Source organism: Monodon monoceros, unplaced genomic scaffold (genome assembly GCF_005190385.1).
Source record: "Monodon monoceros isolate NGI ecotype Baffin Bay Population unplaced genomic scaffold, NGI_Narwhal_1 Super_Scaffold_5, whole genome shotgun sequence".
Classification (NCBI taxonomy): Eukaryota; Metazoa; Chordata; class Mammalia; order Artiodactyla; family Monodontidae; genus Monodon; species Monodon monoceros.
The window spans coordinates 105463102-105484495 of record NW_021703782.1 but is presented as its reverse complement, the minus strand read 5'-3'; the positions used below and the strand labels follow the sequence as shown (position 1 = coordinate 105484495).

Sequence of the window (21394 nt, the reverse complement as noted above, 5' to 3'; positions counted from 1 at the left end):
GACAGTTCTGGGTTCAAATCCTGGACCTGCCACTTATTGGCTGTGTGACTGTAGGCAGGTCCCATGGCTTCTTTAAGCCAGGCACAGTTCCCTTATCTGTAAAACGGGTATGAGAATTTGCGATCACAAGGTCTGCAAAGTGGTGCATGGCACGTGGTCAACGGACATCAATCCATTCTTCTCATTTCACAGACAGGCCACCTGAGGCTCAGAGGGAAGGGGGGACTTGTCCCAGGCCACAAAGCCCAGGCTCCTGCGCAATCCAGTTCCTGTATCAGCTGTAGCCCCCAGCCCCCTACTGTCTGCTGAGGGAGCTAGAGGTCAAGAGTCAATCAAATGTTCAGCCAATGCTTTTTTTAAAAAAAAAAAAGTTAAAGGCTTTAAATCACTCCAGCCACCCTCTGCCCCCACAGGGCCCCAGGCAAGGACCCTCTCCTCTCCCAGAAGGCCACTGGGAGGAGGAAATCTATCAACCAGCAGCCAGTATCCGGCAGGACCCCAGGCTAGGTCAGGCAGTTTACCTGATAAGCTGCACCTGAGGCAGGAAGCAGACAGGGTGGGAGGGGAGGTGGGATGGAGGGTCAGGTCTACTACCACAGCCAGAGAACTAGGAAGGAGAGGCCTGAGGCACCTGAGGCTCAGAGACAGATCTCAGCTTCCTGCCCCCGGCCCTCTATTTCACCGCCCAGAGCCCAAGTCCCTGGGGCCAGTCTAGACAGAATCAGGAAGGCACGAAAAGCACGTAATTTAGTTCATGGCGAAATGCAGGGCAGGCGTGGGGGAAGCCCACCTCCAGCCCCACTGCCTTGGCTACTGGGACAGGGAGGGCTCCAGCAGCTTCAGCACGCCGCCCACCAGGTGCAGGCTGCCTGTGACCAGCACGTGGATGGCAGCAGCCTCCTGGAGGACGACGGCCCCACTGCCTGCCACAGGGTGGGCAAAGAGGACCCGTGGGGGACTGGGTGGCTGAAAGACAGGGTCCCGGCCTTGACTGATCCACTGCAAGGCGTGGGAAATGCAGCTGAAGACGAGGGAGCTGGCGCTGTGGGTGTGGGCTGGGCGGGGTGCCAGCAGCAGGGGTGCAGGCCCACCAGGCTCCGGGCTGGCCTGGTCCTCGTGCAGGCGGCTCCAGTGTTGCTGGTGCGCAAGGCAGCGGAGCAGCACCTGGTCCAGGGTCACTGTGAAGTTCTGTTGGTCTGCGGGGCACAGGGATGGGCGCGTCAGCGAGGCAGCCGAGGGTCGGGGAGGGGGAAGCATGCTGTGAGCACCTGCGCAATGCCAGGCTTTATACAAGCATCATCCATCCTTACAGTGGGTGCTATGAGGAAACTGGGGCTCAGGAAGTTCAGTGATTGCCCATCGTCACAGAGCCGGTGAGAAACAGGGCCAGGCAGTTTAGCTTCTAAGCTGGGGCTTCTGCCTACCAAGCACATCTTTCTGCCCTAGCCTTATTGCCTTCATCTGTAAAACAGACAGGGGCCATCACCAGGTGGGCATAAGTACTTCTACAAACGCAGACTCCCGCACTGTCCCCACGCAGTCTGATGTGGGGCCTCGGGATCTGTATTTTTTTGATTATTTCAAAAAAAACTTTTAACATGATCCACAGTAAAAATATACATTTTACAGTGGCAACCCAGTACTCACATATGTGTACATATATGTTTGGAACAGAATCTTCATCAAATAATACCTACCCTTAACTTTGTGCAAGACACACTGACACTCTCTATTCTATTTTATTTAAAATTTAAAATGCTGGTTGAGACCCACTAAACTGACTTCAAGAACCATTACTGGGTTGTAATTTTGAAAAATAGTTTCACCAACAATTCTCTTTTCAGTATTGCAGTCACATGCAAAATTCACCATGTACCAAAGGTTATTTATTTATACGATAAAACAAACCTAGTTCCTACCCAAGACCTTCAGTTCAAAAGCTCTCACCGTCACCAACAGAGCAATCCACCTCAGGGCCCTCCGCCCCCCGCCCACCGGAGGGACCATGCCTGTCACCTCTCACCTGCGTTGTCCGTGGATGACACCTCTGTCAGGTTAGGGCAGAAAACGGTATAGTCAAACTGGCAGGGCTAGAAGGCCAAGGGGAGAAGCTCAGTGTCAGAGCCCTGAGAGGATGCCCCCTATCCCAACTTCCACACAGCACCCCCGGAGTCCACATACACGTCCCCATCTCTGGAGATGCCCCCCCACCAGCTGAACTGGAGTGATGTTGCATAAACCGAGCCACAACACTTCCGTGTCCCCCATCTACCTCAATATACCCTGCCTGGCCTGTGGCCTGGGCCGCATGGCCCAACACAGATGGGGAGACAGAGGCTGGAGCGGGGGGGCTGCATTTGCTTAAGGTGACCCAGCTACTGAGCACAAAGGATATGAAGAACAGCCTCAGCATCCTGGTCTGTGAAATGGGAAACGACCACTAGGAACCATTTCAGCCCTGACAGTCTAGGGCAGGCTCAGTTTCCTTGGGCAGAGGAGGGCCCCTCCCTATATGCTCTATAGCCCAGTGACTCCTTAAACGAAACTTTAGAAGCAGGTATCCTAGTAGCAGCCCTGTTCTATGGAGAGGCAAATTGAGGCTCGGGTCGTACGCTAGCAGCTAAAGGGCCTGACGAGGGAATCCAGAGCCTGCGCCTTACATCACTCTAATCCTGGGCTTGAGTGTGACCATGGAGGAGAATGAGTACCATGACCTGTGACTTGACTTCCCTGTGCCCAGCACTTTCACATTTAATCCTCAGTACAATTGAGGGGGGAGAGGAAAAATCACTCCCATTCTACAGTTGAGGAAACAGAGGCTCAGGGATGAAGGCACCGCTGCTGGGGGTCAAAGCCAGAACCAGGGCTGGGTTGCCTGCTGTCCATCCCCCAGGCAGCCCCTCACCTGCAGCAGCTTCAGCAGGGCCGCGGAATCCCGGTCCCCAGTGGAGTTGAAGAGCAAGACACGCACCTCAGACCCGCTGTGTGAGTGGTGAGGAGCGGGGGGAGAGGAGGGTCAGAGCGGCGCCTCCCACCCCTTCTCCGCGGGCCCCGCCCCATCTTTCCTCCAAAAACTTCCCGCCTCCCTACTGTCCCAGTGCGACCCCGTCCCTGCGACCCGCCCCATCCCCACTGGCCCAGTCCTGCCCGGGGCCCCGCTCCATCCTTCCTCAAGGTTCCTCCCCTCTCCACTGGCCAAGTCCCGCCCCCGTCCCCGGTCCTTCCCCATCCTTACCCGAGGTCCCGCCCCAGCCCCGCCTCTGGCCGCAGCTCACCCGCCCGGCCTCTCGCGGCTTTGCAGCGCCTGGCGGAACCAGCGCACGCAGGCCTGCATGCTGCTGGTGGTGTGCGCGCCGTCCAGGTACCAAGTGAGGGGGCCCCGCCGCAGCAACTGCGTCCGGCCCGGCCACTCCGTGTCCCGAAGCCCTGGGGGAGGGGAGTAAGGTAGTCTTCCAGCGGCAGCCGCGAGGCTGCCCTTCTACATCCTCCCACTCCAGTCCTCAACTCGCACACACTACCCACCCCCGCTGCTGGCCGCTCTGACAGCCCAGGAGCCTCTTACTGGGCACTAGCCACTGGGATCAGCTCTTTGGCTGCCTCATCTGGTGGAATCATCCAGGCGGCCCTGAGAGGGGGCTGCTCTCATATATCAGTCCCAAGTTTCAGGCAGAGAACCCTTAGCTCAGAGAGATTAGGTCACAGAGCAAGTGACACTTGGGGCTGGGATGTAATCCACCTAGCTCCAGGACTGTGTCATGACCCTGACACGGGGCCTGGCACACAGTGGGCACACTGGAACCAACTGCTGAAGGGGCTTAACAGCCACGAGCACCTACTGTGTGCTGAAGGCCTCGGGGGCAAGCACGAAGCCTGACAGTATCGCCGTCCTCAAGAACCTCATGGTCTTATGACGATGGTGACAAGGATGGTAGCTTGGCAGCTACCAGTGGCTGGGCTCTTTATCCCGAATCTGCCAGGCTCTGGACTCAGCCCCTTAGTGATGTCACTTCACAGTGCGCCCTATCATCGTCTCATTTGGCAGGTGGGGAAATGGGCTCAGAGAGAGTTCATGAACTCAAGGTGTGGGAAGCTCACTGACTTCAGTCCTTTCTCTTAAGGCACCATCTTGAATTGTCCCCACCTCTCAAACAGGAGACCAAAAGAAACATCTGAAGCAGCCTGGCTGGGCAGGAAGGTCCAACTCACCATGCTGCATGTGGGACGTGGGCTGGAACACAGGTGCCAGGGGCAGCTGCCCCAGGAGGCTTGGCCTGGATGCCTTCAGCTCTCCAGTATCTGGGCAGGGGAGGGGAGGGAAGGGAGAGGGAGGGCTGTGTGGGACTCAGTGTGCTCAGGCCTCACCTAAGGGCCCTCAGAGGCAGGTTCCACGTGTCCCCTGCCCACCCACTCACCTGCCCACTTACCCCGGTAGCCCTTCTGCTGCAGCCAGCAGCGAGCCAGCTGCAAGGCCAAGGCGGCATTGGCCTGCTGGTGCTCCCCCTCCAGGCCCAGGGTCAGCAGCGGCCCCCCTTCCTCCAGGGCTTCTAGTGGTGGGCACAGGTAGAGGGGACACTACAGAGGAGATGGGCAGCAGCTGGTCAGGGGAGCTGCTGCTGCCTCCTCGGCCAGCAGGCCCTCCCTGATGCCATCAGCCCTTCCATCTTTCCCCATCAACCACAACCCACCAAGTCCTGTTCCTAGAACCGAGATGTCCTCCAGCTGGACGAGCACAAATGAGCAAACTGAGGCCCCAAAGGGTAAAGTACCTCCCCAGTCAGCCAACCCCCCACCCAGCTGTCCCAATCAGACTCACTGAGATCTGCTGAGCGCGGTCCCTCAGCACTGCCAGGGGCCCGTCAGGCTGGAGCACAGTGAAGGCGGGGACGCCACTCTGTGGAGGACACGGAGAGTGAGCCCAGGGTCCTCCGTCTCCCAACACTGGCCCCCACATCCCTGGTTCTGGATGGCCCACTCAGCCTTCCCCCCATCAAACCTTTGGGAACCCCTCGATGGAGAAACTAAGGCCAGAGATGGGGCTCAACTTGTTCCAGTCCCATGCAGAGCTGGGACGAGAACCCAGACCCCACTGATGCCCAAGACCTCGTCCTGAGTCAGGAGGATACAAATGACTGTGCCACACCCGCCCCCACTTCCCTGAATCTTGGGGCCCAGGCCATCCATGTACCTCCCTTCCCAGGACTGCCTGGTCACCTTAAAAATGCCCCCTTTCTGCCATGCGATCTTCTCCATTGTGTCCCCCAGAAGGCCAGTGTGGTCGATGCCAAGAGAGGAGACCCCACACACCACAGGCTTCCTGGGGGAAATGAAAGAGCCATGATGCCCCTGCCCCTGGCCACCGGGCTCCCAGCCACCATCCCTCTGCTCAAGCCACTCCCCCTCACTTGACGATGTTGGTGCAGTCGTAAGCCCCGCCGATGCCCACTTCCATCACTGCCAGGTCCACCTGAAGAGGATCAGAGGGCATGGCAGGGGGTACAGGGGCTCCCGAATACCACACAGGAGCCCCTAGTCTGCTGAGATTCCCCTTCCCGAGGCCTGGAACACAGGGTTCTGGGGAGTGGTGGGCACACACACCTTCTCTTGGAGGAAGACATGGAAGGCCATGAGTGTGAGGAAGCGGAAGTAGCCAGGCATGGAGACACAGCTGCTGTCATCCTGTGGACAGGATCACATCAGAGCTCAGGGCCCCTGCAGCCTCTGCCCTGGGGAAGATGGTGTCCCGGGATGTGCAGTGCCCTCTGGGTCTACCCACCCACTCCAGGCCCCTTACCCTGCCCACCCACCAGCCCTCCAGCATGGGCACCTTGGTCTCCTCCAGCCGGTGGTAGAGGCACCAGAAGTGCTTGGTGAAGAGCTCAGGGCTTATGGGCTGCCCATTGATTCGGATCCGCTCACGCACCTGCACCAGGTGGGGAGAGCTGCCGAGAGACCTAGGGTCATCAGGACTCCCTTCCCAAGACCCCCAGGCTGTCCCCCTCCCCACAGTCAGACCTGTCTTTCAGAGAAACAAATCTAACTATGTCACTGCCCTACTGAAAACCCTTCTGTCGCTTCCCCCTGCCCTTTAGAGAGTCCCAGCTCCACATCTCAGCCTACCAGGCCCCGGCGGGTCTCATGCCACTGGCCTCACCTCTCATACAGCCCTTGGTAGTTCCCTGTGCCCCAGCCACTCTGGACTATTATTAGTTCCTCCAGCTCCCCCCTCACCAAATTTTCTAACTCCAGGCCTATACACATGTCCACTCCACAGGTCTCAACTAAGACGGCTCCTCCAAAAAAGAGAAAGGACCCCACCCCACCAGATTGCTCAGGCATGCTCTCTGGGCTCCCACAGCCCCCCATGCTTCCCCCATCCCACATCGATCAGTAACTCGGCCAACATCTGCCCCCAGAATGTCTGTCCTCCTGCCCTTGAGGGCAAGGCCCCATCTGCTGTGTTCAAGCTGCATCCCCAGACTGGCCCATGAGGCCACATGGGCCCAAGTCAAAGGCTGGGTTTTTACCCCAAACATTATTTTGGAAGAGAGATTGTTGGCTTATATTTAAATCCTCAAAGGCCCTCTGGTATTATGAATCCACTCCATTTCTTTAATTTGAATGAAGAACTGCTGAGGGAAAACACACTGGTCTGAGGTGACCTCAGTCAGCAGGTTCCAGATGCTTACAGAGGTCACTTGATGGAACTGGTAAAATAAAAGGAGGCAAAAATCTTGAAAGCCCCAAGCTTAAGGACCAAATCCTGAGCAATCTACCATCATGTGAATCCCACTGCTCTACCACTGACAGGCTTAAGAAGGCAGGTACAGCTCCAGGGAAGAGAGACCCATGTCTAATCACCCTGCCCCCCCATCCTCTGGTGTGAGTTTAGATGCCTGAATGCAACCAAGAGGGGGTGCTGCCTGGAGGGCAAAGCAGCAGCTGAGGCTGGCACAGCGGAAGGGCTCCCTTCCGCTGCTCACCAGGGAGGTCTCAACAGAGTTGTCATAAACTACGCTGATTGTTTAAGTCCTTACTAGCCTGGTTTTCTGCTCCTTATGGCAAAGATGCCCTAGTTGATAAATATTTCTATGTGATTTAAAAACTGTATAAGGAATTTAAGTTAATAAAAAGATATCTGAGGGACTTCCTTGGTGGTCCAGTGGTTAAGACTCTGCACTTCCAAAGCAGGGGGCACGGTTCGATCCCTGGTTGGGGAATTAATTAATCCCGCATGCCGCTAAGCGTGGCCAAATAAATAAATAAATAAAAAGATATCTGACTATTCCAGCTGTGTATTTCATTTATCCATTCAAGCTGCTGCTCCCCTCCCCAGTTTCTTTCCGTTATGAAAATTAAAGATTGCCATAAACTTGGGCTAACTGGTAAATGCTAATTGAATGTTTGTTGAATGAATGAACACTAGGCAGAGAGACATGCAGCTGAGCTGCTGGGGGTGACCCTGGCCCTGAGGTGCTGGCTGGTTCCAGACCCCCGAGAGAGCTAGGAGACACCACACCCCTCTGTACCTCAGTACCTAAAGAATCCCGTCTTCAGGCCATAGCTTCGGAGGATACGTTCAGTGAAGGCACAGGTGGAGCCCTAGAAAGAAAAGGTCTTGTCTGGGCAGGTCCCCCCACCCCCACCCCACCAAGTGCATGTCCTACCCCTGGGTCCTGTGGCTCGCCTTCCCCTTGGTCCCAGTGATGTGAATGATGTTCAGTTGGTCCAAGTCCTCCACCTAGGACAGACGGACAAGGTCCCCGCCTCAGCCACAGGACTCACAGACAGATGAGAATGGGGTGTGGTCAGAGGCCCTCCCCACCTTACCTGCAGCCCACTCCGTGCCAAGTACAGCCTCATGGCTTCCAGTTGTGTCTGGGGGTCACCCCGCTGGCGCTTCACCTGCTCCAAGTAGTTGGCATTGGTCTGCAGGGTGTTGAGTGTGCGCACGGCATCCTGGCAATGAGTCCCCAGGTGGTAGGTTAAGGCTCATTAGGGATCCATAGGGACAGAGGAACCCAGCATACCAGTGGCCAGGCCAGGGGCCAGGCCTTCCGTGCCAGCCCTGTTTCCCCAGCCTAGAGGTTAGGCACCAGTGAGAAAGAAGTGGCATCTTTCCAGTTCTAGCAGAAATGGGAGCCTGGAGCAGTTCAGACCCACCCAGGGAGTGTCAGGCAAAGCAGGCAAAATGACTAACGGGACTATCCTTGCTTCCTGTTCGGCCTCCCCAGGCTTCACTCTCAGGCTTTTGCCCTCATTCTCTCCATGGTCCACCACCATGTTGGGCCCCTCTTAGGGCAGGGCCAGAACTACAGAAGGGTGGGGTCTTAGAACTGAAGGGATTAGAACTAGGAATTCCTGGAGGCTTCCATGCCCAGGATTGGGCATGAGGATTGGGGTTCCACATTCTGACCCAGAGAAGAGGTGCTTGAAGCAACCAGAAGGGGAAGAGGAGTCTCAGGGGGAGGAAGGGTGTGTCAGGGTCACTCAGACAAGAAGGCAAGTAGGTATAACCTCAGGACTATACTATACTTCCACTTGGGGGGGATGGAAGTGGGGGTGATGTTTATTTCCTCTCAGGGCCTCAGTGGCTGGTTGGAGGACCCACTCTCATCACACTGGTGCCACCTGCCTGGCCAGCATCAGGTTCTGGTCTCTGGCAACTGGCCCCTGGCACAGAGCCAGGAGGAAGCTTTCTGTTTTCCAGATTCTTGCACCACCCCCACTGCTCCCCACTTCCAGGCACCTGGATCTTCATCTCCTGAATCCTAGAGACGCCAACCCAGACCTATACTCTGGATCTCCCAAGTCTGAACTCCTGAATCCCTTTCCCCTCTCCCACCCCAACTGCTGGTTCTGAGTCCGGAGACACTGGAACTCCAGAACCTCAGCTGAGCCACTGGATCTCTTGGTCCTATCACACGGCGTCCCTTCCCACTCTCTAACGCGGTACACTTCAGCCTCAGAATTCCCAAATCCGGTACCCCGGGTTCAACTTCCTGGTGCCTGTCCCCACCTCCGGAATCCAGGATGTCCCCGCCCCCCCGAGTCCCCCAGTCCCAGGCTCTTGGCCCCTCTCTCAGCTAGCGGAGGCCAGATGCCAAGCGCCTCAGGCCCGGCTCACGTGTCATTGCAGGACCTCCCTCCAATACCTGATATTCCATGCCGGGCTCCTGCGGCGCAGGCCACGCGCTCAATACTCGCCTCGCTGCGACCCCGGTTGTTGCACCACGCGAAGAAACCTCTGCCAGGAAGAGAGCCGCGCGCAGGTGGCAGCGTGCCCGCGACATAGTAGAGATGCAAGCGGCGGCACGCTAGGCCCGGACCGAATACGCCCCGCCCCTCTCCTGGCCCCGCCCCCGACTCGCCTCCACCCTCCGCCACTCAGCGTTGCCCAACGAGCCCACCGGCACCAATAAGAATCTGCGGGACGCCATCCTTGTGAGGGGCAGGCCCCGGGGCGGGGCGGAGAGCTTCATTCATTTTTATGAGGGGCACGGTACCGAGCGAGTCCACTGCCTTAGAGAAATACGCGCTCCTTTCGTCATCATCCTCTCAAGCACCCGGCCGCGCCCCGCAAATTAGCCAGTCCCAGTCAGCAGCCCTGCTCCAGGCCGGAACCAGCTTCGAGCCGGGATAGAATGATAGAACTGGCGGACACCTTAGGGAGGTCGCTGAATCCTGGCCCCCAAACGTCCCGACCCAACGCAGAGACCCAGGGCGGCGGGGATGCGACCTCTGGTCTGTCGAATCTGAGAGCTCGATTGTGGGGCAATAGGCCAAAAACCAGGCACCTACGCTACTGGGGCTCCTAACCGTTCCTGGGCAGCCTGGGAAGGCTTCCTGGAAGAGGCGACATCCTGGCCTCACGAGGCCTGGAGATGGAACGCAGTCAGAGAGCCCTGGGGTGACAGGATGCCAGATCCAGCAGGACCTTTTAGCCTTATAAGAAATTGGATTACATTTAGATGACAATAAAATGGTTCTAAGGAGGGATGACAAGATCAGATTTGTCATCAGATCAAATGGAATGGATGGGAGAGCCACCCACGGAGGGGACAATAATCTGTCCTACCTGGGGGTGGAAGACTCCCATTTGTCCTGGAGTTTTCAGAGCTTTTTCTGTCTATGACCTTCTTGGCCCCAACTAGCATGGAAAAAAGTAGTATGGAGATTCCCTTTCTACAGCTGAGATCTGGAAAGGTGTGTGTGTTCGGGTGGAGGTGGGGGAATTGCTGCAAAAACCCTCCAGAGAAGTTTCCTCAGATAAAAGGCAGTCCCTTAACTGATGGGGTTTCAGTACCAGTAGCCCCTCCCTCTTTCCTGCAGGCATTGGGGATAAATATTTATCAGAGCTTGTTTGATTTTGAAATAAACAAATATGTTGAGAAGACTCTGTCATTGGCTGGACTTCCACTTTTCATATCACTGCAGGGTGCCCCACCCCAGCCGCATGGGAGACAGACAAGTCCTTTTCTCTCGCAGTGTTCTTTTTTTTAAATCATTGAAACTTTCTTTATACATTATAATTTAATAACTGAATAAAAATAATCATAAAGAGGCTTTAAATGATTTCTCTTTTGCTTAACCCTCGCCCCCAATCTCCAACCCCATTCTCCTTTGGTAATTCTATTGACAGCCAAGTGTGTGTCTCACGGTTGTCTGTGCTCATGAAATCCTGGACACACCTAGACATCTATAAGGCCTTGATCTTTTTTGGTTTTGGGTTTTGTTTTAGTTTTGGGGTTCTTTTTGGTGGCGGGGGGAGGTGGCGCGCCCCACCTGGCTTCCAGGATCTCAGTTCCTAGACCAGGGATTGAACCGAGGCCACGGCAGTGAAAGCAAGCAATCCTAACCTGCAGACCACCAGGGAACTCCTTATAGGGCCTTGTTGATGCAGACAAGATTTTTTGCATCTTAACTTTCTTACTCAACAATAAGCTCATAGGGATCCCTCTAAGACATTTACTTAACAAATAGTTAAGTTGCACCTTTCTGGGCCAGGCACTGTTTTAAACACATTCCACATTGTTGCTCATTTAATCAACAAAACTCTATGAAACAGGTGCTAGCATTGTATCCTGTTTCATAAGTGAGGAAACTGAGACACAAAGGAATAAAGACACATGCTCAAGTCACAAACTCAAGCTTTGAACTCTGGCCCCGGAGTCCTTATTCCTAGCCTCTGTACCTCCTTCCTGCTGCCCTCCCCCACTGGGGGTAAGGGGGCACTGCTAACTCTGCAGCAGTGGCTGTACCCTAATGCATCCCCCACTTGCCTGCAGTGTTCTGCCACAGTGGATAGCTTCTACACCCGGGGCTTATATTTCTGCAGGTGACATTGCACGGAGGGGGACAGTTGGGTCCAGGGGTGTTTGCATTCCTTCCTGCCAACACTTGTAAACGTTGCAGCCCACCAGCTGTGTAGTGTGAGGAGAGCGCCCCTCTTCCAGAATGTCCCCCAGACGACTGGGTGTAGAGTACCCTGTCATTTGTACTCTGCATTTCCCTGGCTGCAGTGAAATTGAACACCTTTCCAGGTATTTATTTTAGTAAACTGCCTCTCACTCATCCTTGGCCTATATATATTTCCAATGTCTGTTCAGCACCTTATTGTCAATTATAAAGCACTTTGGGTATCACAGATGTGAGTCCTCAGTTCTGTCCTCAATATGGGAAGTATTTTTTTCTTGATCTATTAGTGGTGGCCCCAGTTGATTCATTTGTAACAGCGGGTATTGGAGCTCTCGGCCATTCTTCCAAGAATAAGATCCCCGGGAAAATGAGATCCCAAGGGGGAGACTCCCTCCTCATTTGTATGATTTGGAAGCAAGTCTTCCAAAGTGCAAATCTAACCTTTTCATCCCTCCTTAGAACCATTTTATTGTCTTCTAAATGTAATTCAATTTCTTATTGGAAAATCCCATTGCCTACTTTCCTGAATCTTAACTGATTTCTTTCCCTTTGTTCTGAGCAAAGCAGTCCTGTCAGTTCTCCCCTCTGGCCTGATACAGCCCTTCTCTAGGGTGGGGTGAACTCAACAGTCCTAAAAAATCGTTGAGGGGTTTCCCTGGTGGCGCAGTGGTTGAGAGTCCGCGGGCCGATGCAGGGGACACGGGTTCGTGCCCCAGTCCGGGAAGATCCCACATGCCGTGGAGTGGCTGGGCCTGTGAGCCATGGCCGCTGAGCCTGCGCGTCCGGAGCCTGTGCTCCGCAACGGAAGAGGCCACAACAGTGAGAGGCCCGCGTACCGCAAAAAAAAAAAAAAAAAACAATCGTTGAACTACACACCTCAGCTCAAGTTGGAAACAGAAATAGATGTAGAGACACAGAAGGCAAGAAACAGCACAGAAAATTCCAGGGATCCTATCTGGTATCATCCCAGTTGTGCAGGAAATTATAACTGGTGACTGGAGCCTTGGCAAAGTCACCCAGTGGCCTTGGGCATGTCACCTGTCCCCTAGACCTCTGCTTCCTCCATGGTCTCCAAGGACAAAATTTTTTTTGGCCGTGCCGCGTGGCCTGCAGGATCTTGGCAGTGAAAGTGCTGAGTCCTAACTACTGGACCACCAGGGAATTCCCTCCAACGACAATTTTCATAGCCAGTGACGCCAGGAAATTTAAAAGGGGAGGGGACAGAATAGATTTATTTTCTTTTCCTTATTCAAACTTTTCCTTACTTTTTATTTTGTTTTGAAATTCTAAATTTTTTTTTTTTTTTGGATGGATGATACATCATATCATTCAAATAGTCAAAGGTACAAAAAGGAACACAGAGAAAAGCTTCCTTCCTACCCCAGGTCTTAGCATCCTTATTCCCCTCCCCAAAAGCAAAGTTATGTTTCTTGTGATCTTTCCAGAGACATTTTATGCACTTATAAGCAAATACGAATATATTTTGATTTCCCTTTTATACTCAAAGATAGCAGCAGACTATATACATGAGTCTGCATTGTACTTTTTCCACATATCTTTATATCCTGGACCTTATTCTGGACTGTGTTGGCACATAAGAGCTGCCCCATTGGCTAATTTGTTTTTTCAAAGCTGTATAGTACTCCTTGCTGAAGAAGTACTGTCGTGTATTTGGCCAGTCTCCTACTGATAGACATTTAGGTTTTCAATATTTTGCCATCACAAGCAATGTTACAGTGGGTAACATCATTTCTTCCATGTGTGAGCACATCTGATGGATAAATTCCAGGAAGTGCAATGGCTAGGTCAAAGGTGATTTGCATTTGACACTTTCATACAGATTGCCACGCTGTCCTCCAGAGGGACAGAACTGGTTTCCACCCCCATGCCCCTGCAGGGCATGAGCCAGCTGCTTCCTCACCAACACACACTGTTAGCCAACTTTGATCTTGCCAATTGCATAGGTGGAAAAATGGATTCTCAGGGTAGTTATCATTTGCATTTCTTTTATTGTGAAGGAGGGTGAGCATTTTTCTTATGTTTAAAAGTCATTTGTATTTCTTTAGCGGTCCACTCCTCTCTTTTGCATCATTGCTTTTTATTTGAAGAGTCACAGATGTTTGTAGAAGAAAATAGAGAAATGTATAAAGGAGAAAATCAAAGGCATCTTAATAGGGCACCTGGAGAGCCACTGTTAGCCTTTTGTTAGCCACTGAGGTGTTCTCATTCTCCATAAAGAACAATAGAAACAAAGCCATTGTCTGGAGAGCAAAGAAAAGAAAACAAGGGCACAGAGAAACTGGCAAGCAGGCCAGTGTCCACCCATGTGAGGCAGGTCTGCAGGCATGTGTGGAGGGTAAGTGAGGGGCCAGGGCTCCTGCTTCAACCCGCACCCTCCCAAGGGGAAAGGACGTGAATCCATCCATTCCCTCATTCATCTGATGAGAAATTGTCTCTATGCCAGACCTGGGCTGGGTGCTGGGGACACTGTGCTCTGGGGACAGATGACAAGGCTCTGCTCTTGAAGTGCCCTGTCCAGGGGGCAAGAGAATAGTAAAGAATGAAACTTGTGAAGAACGAATATTTGCAACCCCTGATTAGAGGCTGTAGGGGCAGGAGGCTGAGGCCCAGAGAGGGACAGAGACAGCTTGGAGCCACACAAGAGGTCAGCAAAGGCACCATGCTGGGCCTTCTAAATTCAGATCTGCCTGAGTTACTGTCCCCTCTCCTGCCTCATCATGACAGCTGGAAAGGACTTCAGAAATTGGCCTTGGCCTCTTCCACCTCCATTTGCCTCTGCCTGAAACACCCTTCCCCTAAGCTCTTCCTCTTTGCTTTTTTGGATGGGTTCTTTTTTGCGGTACGCGGGCCTCTCACTGTTGTGGCCTCTCCAGTTGCGGAGAACAGGCTCCGGACGCACAGGCTCAGCTGCCATGGCTCACGGGCCCAGCCGCTCCGCGGCATGTGGGATCTTCCCAGACCAGGGCACGAAGCCGTGTCCCCTGCATCGGCAGGCGGACTCTCAACCACTGTGCCACCAGGGAAGCCCTTAGCTATTATTAAGCACTTATCCCTGTACTTGGCATTGCAATCTCTCTCTTCTTTTAATAAATTTGTTTATTTTATTTATTTATTTTTGGCTGCGTTGGGTCTTCCTTGCTGTGCATGGGCTTTCTCTAATTGCCGCGAGCAGGGGCTACTCTTCGTAGTGGTGCGCGGGCTTCTCATTGCAGTGGTTTCTCTTGTCGCAGAGCACGGGCTCTAGGCGTGCGGGCTTCAGTAGTTGTGGCACACGGGCCTAGTTGCTCCGCGGCATGTGGGATCTTCCCGGACCAGGGCTCGAACCCATGTCCCCTGAATTGGCAGGCGGATTCTTAACCACTGTGCCACCAGGGAAGCCCTGCAATCTCTTTTAAATCCTCACAAGAATTGTATAAATTAGAGATTATCCCCACTTTACAGGTAACGAAATGGAGGCTCACAGAGGGTAAGCAACTCACTCAGGGCGACACAGCCAGTATGCGGCAGAGCCAAGATACAAACCCAGGTTTTCTGCCTCTAACACATGCCCCTACTCTCTACCACTTGTCTGGTCAATCTCTGCTGTCAATGCGCTGTGTGACCTTGGGCAATTCGCTTCCTCTCTCTCATCCTGACTCTCAGTCTCCTCCTTAGTAGAACAAAGGTTGAAATGAGTTCTGTCCCAGGTCATAATTTCTAGGGGGGTCTTGATGAGGACAAGAGCCTCCAAAGGCCACCGCACTCCGGAGAGCCTGGACTAGAGGAGTCCTGCTGCTCCTTCGCCGCCCCCATCCAGGGTTCTATGGAGACCAAGGGAGGTTCAAGCTCATAGGCAGGTTTACGCAGAAGCCTAGGATTCAGAAGGGAGGTACATTTCTGATGGCCACACCAGGGTTCTGTCCCTCCGATATACATAAGGACTTCCCCACCTCTGAATATCAATTCATATCCAGTGACCTACAAGAAAACACTTTTCTGTCACTGGGTGAAAAGAAAGTTGCCTTAAACAGAATTCCATATCCTCAGCGGCACAGCCTCGCCTTATCCTTGCCCCGACTCTGGCTACAAAGGTGTTTAATGGATTTAGTTTATTAGGAGGGCAGAGAACCTTAGAAATGGGCCTCCCTTTGACCCTGCAATTCTACTACTTCTAAAAATGACCCTGAGGAAACAAACAGTTGGAACTGTGCTCAGAGCCCCACATGCTCTGTTTATCACTCTCCAGTGGCAGGTGACACGGTTGATGACCTAACAACGCCCTCCTTCCTGAAACCCTTTGTTCTCTGGGCTTCCCAGACACCTCCCTCCCCATTCTCCTTCTTCCTTGCTGGCTGTGCCTTGCTGGCCCCGCCTTCTCCCTTCCAATCTCCTCACCTTGGTGGCCAGGGGCTCACTCCTTTCTCCAAGGTGGTCCCTGCTGTCCTGGCTCTATGATGATGTCTGACTTTCAAATGTCCCTCTTCGCTGAGCTACCGACATGAGCATCCGGTGACCTCCTGATGTCTGCAGGCATTTCTGCCTTAAAACCTGCTGCTCCCCAGACCTTCCCAGCACAGAGGACAGCTCCACCATCCACCAAGGGGCTCAGGTCTAAAGCTGGACCTCACCCTGGGTTTCCCTCCCCATCACCCCTGAGGCCCCCCCACCCCAGCCTCTCCAGGAGCCACTCCCATCCCTCCAGTGGCATCTCAGGCTGCCACTGCAGGTCTACCCTCTAGCCTCCTTCCTGCTGTCCCTCTCGACCCTTACAACCATAACCATTCTCCATCATTTTTAAAGAAACCCAGATCTCGTCTCTCCTGCTTCAAATCTTCCAGTGGATTCCCACTGCACTTAGGATGAGGTCCACACTTTTGATCTTACCATCTCTAACCATTGCCGCCCCCAGCCCTGCTGTCCTCCTCTGATTCGCAACCATGCCAAGCTCATGCCCACCTTTGTGAAAGTCCGCACCTGTGAACACCTAGCATTAAAAGTACGCATTTAATCCTCCCAACAGCTTTAGGAGTACTGTGATTATCCTCCTTATGAAGATGGGAAACTGAGGCACAGGTGGGTTACGCAGCCCGCCAAAGGTCACACAGAGTGAATGCATGACAGAGCCTCAGGGCCTTCGCACTGGGGTTCCTTCTGCCTGGAATGTTCTTCCCCTCAAAGTTCACGTGACCGATTCATGATCATTCCAGGTCTCTGCTCAAAAGGCACCTTCTTGCCACATTCTTTTCACCATTCACCCTTTTGTACCTTTTGAATTTTGAACCACGTGATTGTATTAGCATTTCAAAATAAACGTTTTCTAGGAGTGTTATAAATCTCGATCTAAGAAGACTCTTAAGGGAACAAACCTGCTGATGAGACAGTATGGACAGTGGGATCCCATTTTTGTTAAAATAATTATAATTTAGAAAACAGCCTGGGTGTTATTTCCCCAGATGGTAACTGTAATGATCTGTGAGTGGTGAGGCTAGAGGTGCTTTTTTAATATATACATATATATTTTTTTCTTTTTTAAAAATTTTATTTAGGGCTTCCCTGGTGGCGCAGTGGTTGAGAGTCCACCTGCCGATGTGGGAGACGCGGGTTCGTGCCCCGGTCCAGGAGGATCCCACGTGCTGCAGAGCGGCTGGGCCCGTGGGCCATGGCTGCTGGGCCTGCGCGTCCGGAGCCTGTGGTCTGTGGCGGGAGAGGCTGCAGCAGTGAGAGGCCCGCGTACCGCAAAAAAAAAAAAAAAGAAAAAAAAAAATTATTTAGAGGTGACTTTTTTTTTTGGTCGCACTGCATGACTTACAGGATCTTAGTCCCCCAACTAGGGATTGAACCTGGGCCACAGTGCTGAGAGCTCCGGGTCCTAACCACTGGGCAGCCAGGGAATTCCCTAGAGGTGACTTTTACCTTCCTTTTACTTGTATGTATCTTATAATTTTTCCCCTGGGAACATGCATAAGTGGGAAGAAGAATGAATGATTTCTTCCACACTGGGTGGCTGGCACTTCAGAGCTCTTCTTGACCAACCGTCTCGGTCAGCAGTTGGGGACACTGAGGCCAGCAAGGGGCCTGAATTGATCTGGAAGCAGGTGTGGCTCCTGGATGCTCCTGGGGTGCTCCTGGGGTCCCCACTCATGGCCAAGAAGGCCCTTTGGAGGGCACCGGACATGTGGCCTGGGGTCTTGAGGTGGGCCACATCACAGAAAGGTTGGTTTCAGTTCTGCCACCTCTCCGAGGGGTCTGAATGCTCTCCAAGCTGGCCAAGCCCTTCTCTGCTCAAACCTGAGAGCAGGTGTCTTACCAATTTTCAGAGGGAAAAAAAAGTGTGGAATATTTTTTCTCAATTTTTTATCACACTCTGCAACCACAATTGTCCTCAGCACCTGCTCCCTGGGGTGTAAGATTTACTGAGCCTCTTCCTTGCCATTTTACAGGTGAGGAAACTGAGGACAAGAGGAGAGGAATCACCTGTGAAGGTCACCAGCTAGCAAGTTGGTTCAAGGATTCAGCTCAGTTCTAGCTCCTTTTTTTTTTTTTTTTTTGCGGTACGCGGGCCTCTCACTGTTGTGGCCTCTCCCGTTGCGGAGCACAGGCTCCGGACGCACAGGCTCAGCGGCCATGGCTCACGGGCCCAGCCACTCCGTGGCATGTGGGATCTTCCCGGACTGGGGCACGAACCCGTGTCCCCTGCATCGGCAGGCGGACTCTCAACCACTGCGCCACCAGGGAAGCCCTCCAGCTCCTTTTGATTCCACATTTAGCCCCTCTGATCAAGCTGGGAATCCCTGGCTTTTTTTTTTCTTTTTTTATAATATGGATTTTCTTAAATAACAGTTAATGTGAGTTTTTTCTAGACAGCAGCGCTGTACGGAGACATTTACACGCATATATTTCGTCTGATCATCACACTCGCCCTGTGAGGAAGGTTCTGTTCCGGGCAGGACCCATTTCTCAGGGGAGGCAACAAAGGCCTAACAGGGGAAGTGGCTTAGTCATTCACAGGGGTCTGTAACACCAAGCCCCACGCTGCACCCCGGGCACCCCTGGACCCCACCCCCACCTGCCCTGTGCCCTTGGACGTGCCTGGTCATCTGCTCAACTGGGCTCTGGCTTTGAGCCAGCTCTCAGTTCAGAGGGTGGCCCTGCTGGTGACGAGAAGCCCTGTGAAATGCCAACCCTCCCCAGCCCCTGGGGCCACCCTCAGTTCTTTCCCCCCTGGTGAGGGGATCACACCGTGTGACAGGTCACCTCACCTCTCTAGGGTCCTGGCCTCTAGAGTAAGGGGGCCTGGATGAACTTGCAGAGGCCATAGCTCCCAAACCCTGGCTTCTGGGGCTGCCCTTCCTCTGCTGCTGGGCAGAAGGCTCTGTCTGTCACGAGGTCTGGGGAGAAGTGGCCTACCAGGCGTGCAGCCCCTGGGAACGCTGGCTGAGCTGCTGCAGGGCCTCAGACGGCCATCCCGAAGAGGGAGGGAGGCACTGCCTCGTGGTGCCCATTCTACAGAGGAGGAAACCGAGGCTTGGTGAGGCTAAGCAACTTGTCTAGTGTCTGACAGAACCTAGTCTCTTGTAGCCCAGCCCGGGGTTCCCATCTCCAGCTCTGGCTGGTCTCCTCCAGGGACTGGCTCTGCAGCTTCCCAGCTGGCGGACCTCGACCTCGGCCAGTCTCCTCGCCCCCTGAAACCTTGTTTCCTCATCTGTAAAGCGGGTGGACACAGTCCTTCCTGCCTCAGAGGGCCGGAGGAGGTGAATGAGGGAGGGCTGGGCCCAGAGCACAGAGCAAGGTCTCCACACATGAGCGAGGTTAGGAATCTTTAACAGGCCGAGTCCTTAAATGCTCTTAACTGCACCTTCCACATCTATGAAATGCAGATAATAATGGTCTCAGATCCATAAAACGCAGACAACAATGCGCACAGGGCCCAGCAGGTAGTAAGCACTTTGATCAATGTTGCCATTATTATTATTATTATTATTATCAAAATGGAGCTAACAGCCCTTCCTCACAGATCAGTACGGAGAGTTAAATCAGAAGAAAACCAGTGTGTGTATGGGGACTGGCACGCAGGAGGACCCTTGAGACGGCCTCTGCCACCTCCCACGCCGGCCGCCGGGTCGCCCCTAGAGACCTCCCTCCAGAGCTTCCCACGCCCACACTGGGTGGGAGCTTCTGTGGCGCCTCCAGCTGGGCGGAATGGGGGTTATGAGGCCTGTGGGGGGGGGGGCGGCCCTTGACCACCCCAGGCCTTCAGAACAAGGCTTATGATGACAAGATTTTTCCCTTGGGGCCCCACAAAGTGTGGGGTTACTATCATCACTAATGGCCTTGGATCCCTGGGGGCTATTTACGCCCTTTGTACAAAGGAAGAGTTTAGAGAGGCAGGCCCCCTGTCCAAGGTCACCGTGTTCTCCTACCTGGAAGGAGGCAGCTTTAGCCGAGAGAGGACCCCCGCACGGGCCCGGCCGCTCCATGGGTGCTTCCCACCAGAGCTTCTCAGCCACTGGCCAGGAGGTAGCCAGGGACCTGGCACCTCTCATCCCTGGGCTTCCCGCTCCATGACCGGCTGGGGCACGAAGTGACTCATAGGTGTGTGTACCCCTGCCAAGCCTGCCCTGGGCTGGGCCAGAGAGGGGAGGGGGAAGTTGGGGGGATTCCTAAGACCTCGTAGCCTTCTCCCACCCTGATGTTGGGTGAGGGGGGTGGGGAGTGTGCTGGGAGGCAGGTCTTCGCTGATAGGTCTCTGCTGTCATCCTGGGATCAGCCCAGGGATCTCTCGGCCTCCCTGGCTGTTTTCTGAGCGCAGGACTAGTCAGGACCTCCCTGTGAGTTAAATAACAACCGGCGGAGGTTAAAGGTGAGCAGGCAGAACGGGGTGTGTAGGGAGGGGGCACTTGGGAGACTTCCGGACCTTGGGGCTGGGCTTCCTGCCCAGTGGGGCTGGCTTTATCTGGCCTCTCTTATCACAGCCCACCCCTCTCCTTACCTCTCCTTACCGTTACGGCCGTTTCGCTGGCCCTGCCAAGCTGGGATCCCTGGGGAGGGGGGATAGGACACGGGGTGCCCTTGACCTAAGGCGTCCAAGCCTGCCAGGGTGAGGGCTGTGTCACCAAATCATTTGATCAAAAAGATGCCAGGACACAGACCCAGTCCTCGGCCTGCAGGGTGACATCGAGGGCCTGTCCAGACGAGCTGGCAAAGGCCATTCCCATTTCCACAGCCTTTCCAGCCATCTGCTTGACCGCTAGCTGACTCACTCCTGCGTTTGGGAGACTCCCAGGTGCCAGGCTGCCTCCGGACGATGCCTCCCCAAGGCCCTGCCTTCTGGGAGCATTTATTCCTGGCTCTGCACCTCCCTCCACAGATGGGGATGACACCACATCACCCCAGGGTGCAAGGCTGAAGGGGTCAGACCCACACCTGCCCGGCTAGTCCCAGCCTCCTCTCTGGGGTGTTCTATGGGGAGATGGGGGGGGTGGGGAGAGCTCAGAGCCAGAAGCTCCAGGGTTTAGGGCCTGTTTTGGTTGTTTTAAGATACAGTTTAATTGCATGAGTAAAAATATTAATTCAGGAAATATAAGAAAACACAGAGAAGCATAAAGGACAGAACCACCCCAAATAACCATGGGTAACGTTTCAGTGTGATTGCTTCCATCACACTCCTGCAGAAGCAGGAGATATTTTGTAACCTGCTCTTTCCACCTGTTGTCTTTGTGTTGTTGTTATTGTTTTAATATTTATTTTATTTATTTGGCTGTGCCAAGTCTTAGTTGTGGTACGCAGGATCTTTAGTTGCTGTGTGTGGGATCTAGTTCCCTGACTAGGGATGGAACCTGGATCCCCTGAATCGGGAGCGTGGAGTCTTAGCCACTGCACCACCAGGGAAGTCCCAATCCACCTGTTGTCTTTGGAACGTCTTTCTGTCATAGTGTATATACTTCGTCCTTTCACGTGGTGTCCCAGCATCCCATCATAG

At 53.8% G+C, this 21394-nt stretch overlaps 1 protein-coding gene across 2 annotated transcripts; it reads right to left on the bottom strand.

Annotated features, from left to right (window-relative positions):
• Positions 1 to 64: 64 nt before the first annotated feature.
• On the bottom strand, positions 65 to 20129 carry FPGS (folylpolyglutamate synthase). Of its 2 annotated transcripts, XM_029201658.1 has the most exons (16): positions 19836 to 20129; positions 9153 to 9244; positions 7828 to 7956; positions 7685 to 7738; positions 7535 to 7599; positions 5825 to 5939; positions 5596 to 5676; positions 5403 to 5464; positions 5212 to 5314; positions 4814 to 4891; positions 4425 to 4572; positions 4207 to 4296; positions 3276 to 3426; positions 2906 to 2981; positions 2024 to 2090; positions 65 to 1196 (listed from the first exon to the last, which is right to left on the bottom strand). In XM_029201658.1, exons 2-16 carry the CDS (start codon positions 9162 to 9164, stop codon positions 811 to 813), a joined length of 1617 nt encoding a protein of 538 aa, XP_029057491.1. In that variant the 5' UTR covers positions 9165 to 9244; positions 19836 to 20129; the 3' UTR covers positions 65 to 810. The 2 variants fall into 2 exon arrangements, with proteins under 2 accessions (XP_029057491.1, XP_029057490.1); XM_029201657.1 differs by lacking the exon at positions 19836 to 20129 and having other exon boundaries at positions 726 to 1196; positions 9153 to 9340.
• Positions 20130 to 21394: the final 1265 nt, after the last annotated feature.

Coding starts and splice junctions, on each gene's coding strand:
- FPGS (XM_029201657.1), bottom strand. CDS start 9,290: ATGTCGCGGGCACGCTGCCACCTGCGCGCGGCTCTCTTCCTGGCAGAG. Junction 7,600..7,684: donor TCACTGGGACCAAGGGGAAG/GCGAGCCACAGG, acceptor TTTTCTTTCTAG/GGCTCCACCTGTGCCTTCAC. Junction 2,982..3,275: donor AGCCGCGAGAGGCCGGGCGG/GTGAGCTGCGGC, acceptor CCACTCACACAG/CGGGTCTGAGGTGCGTGTCT.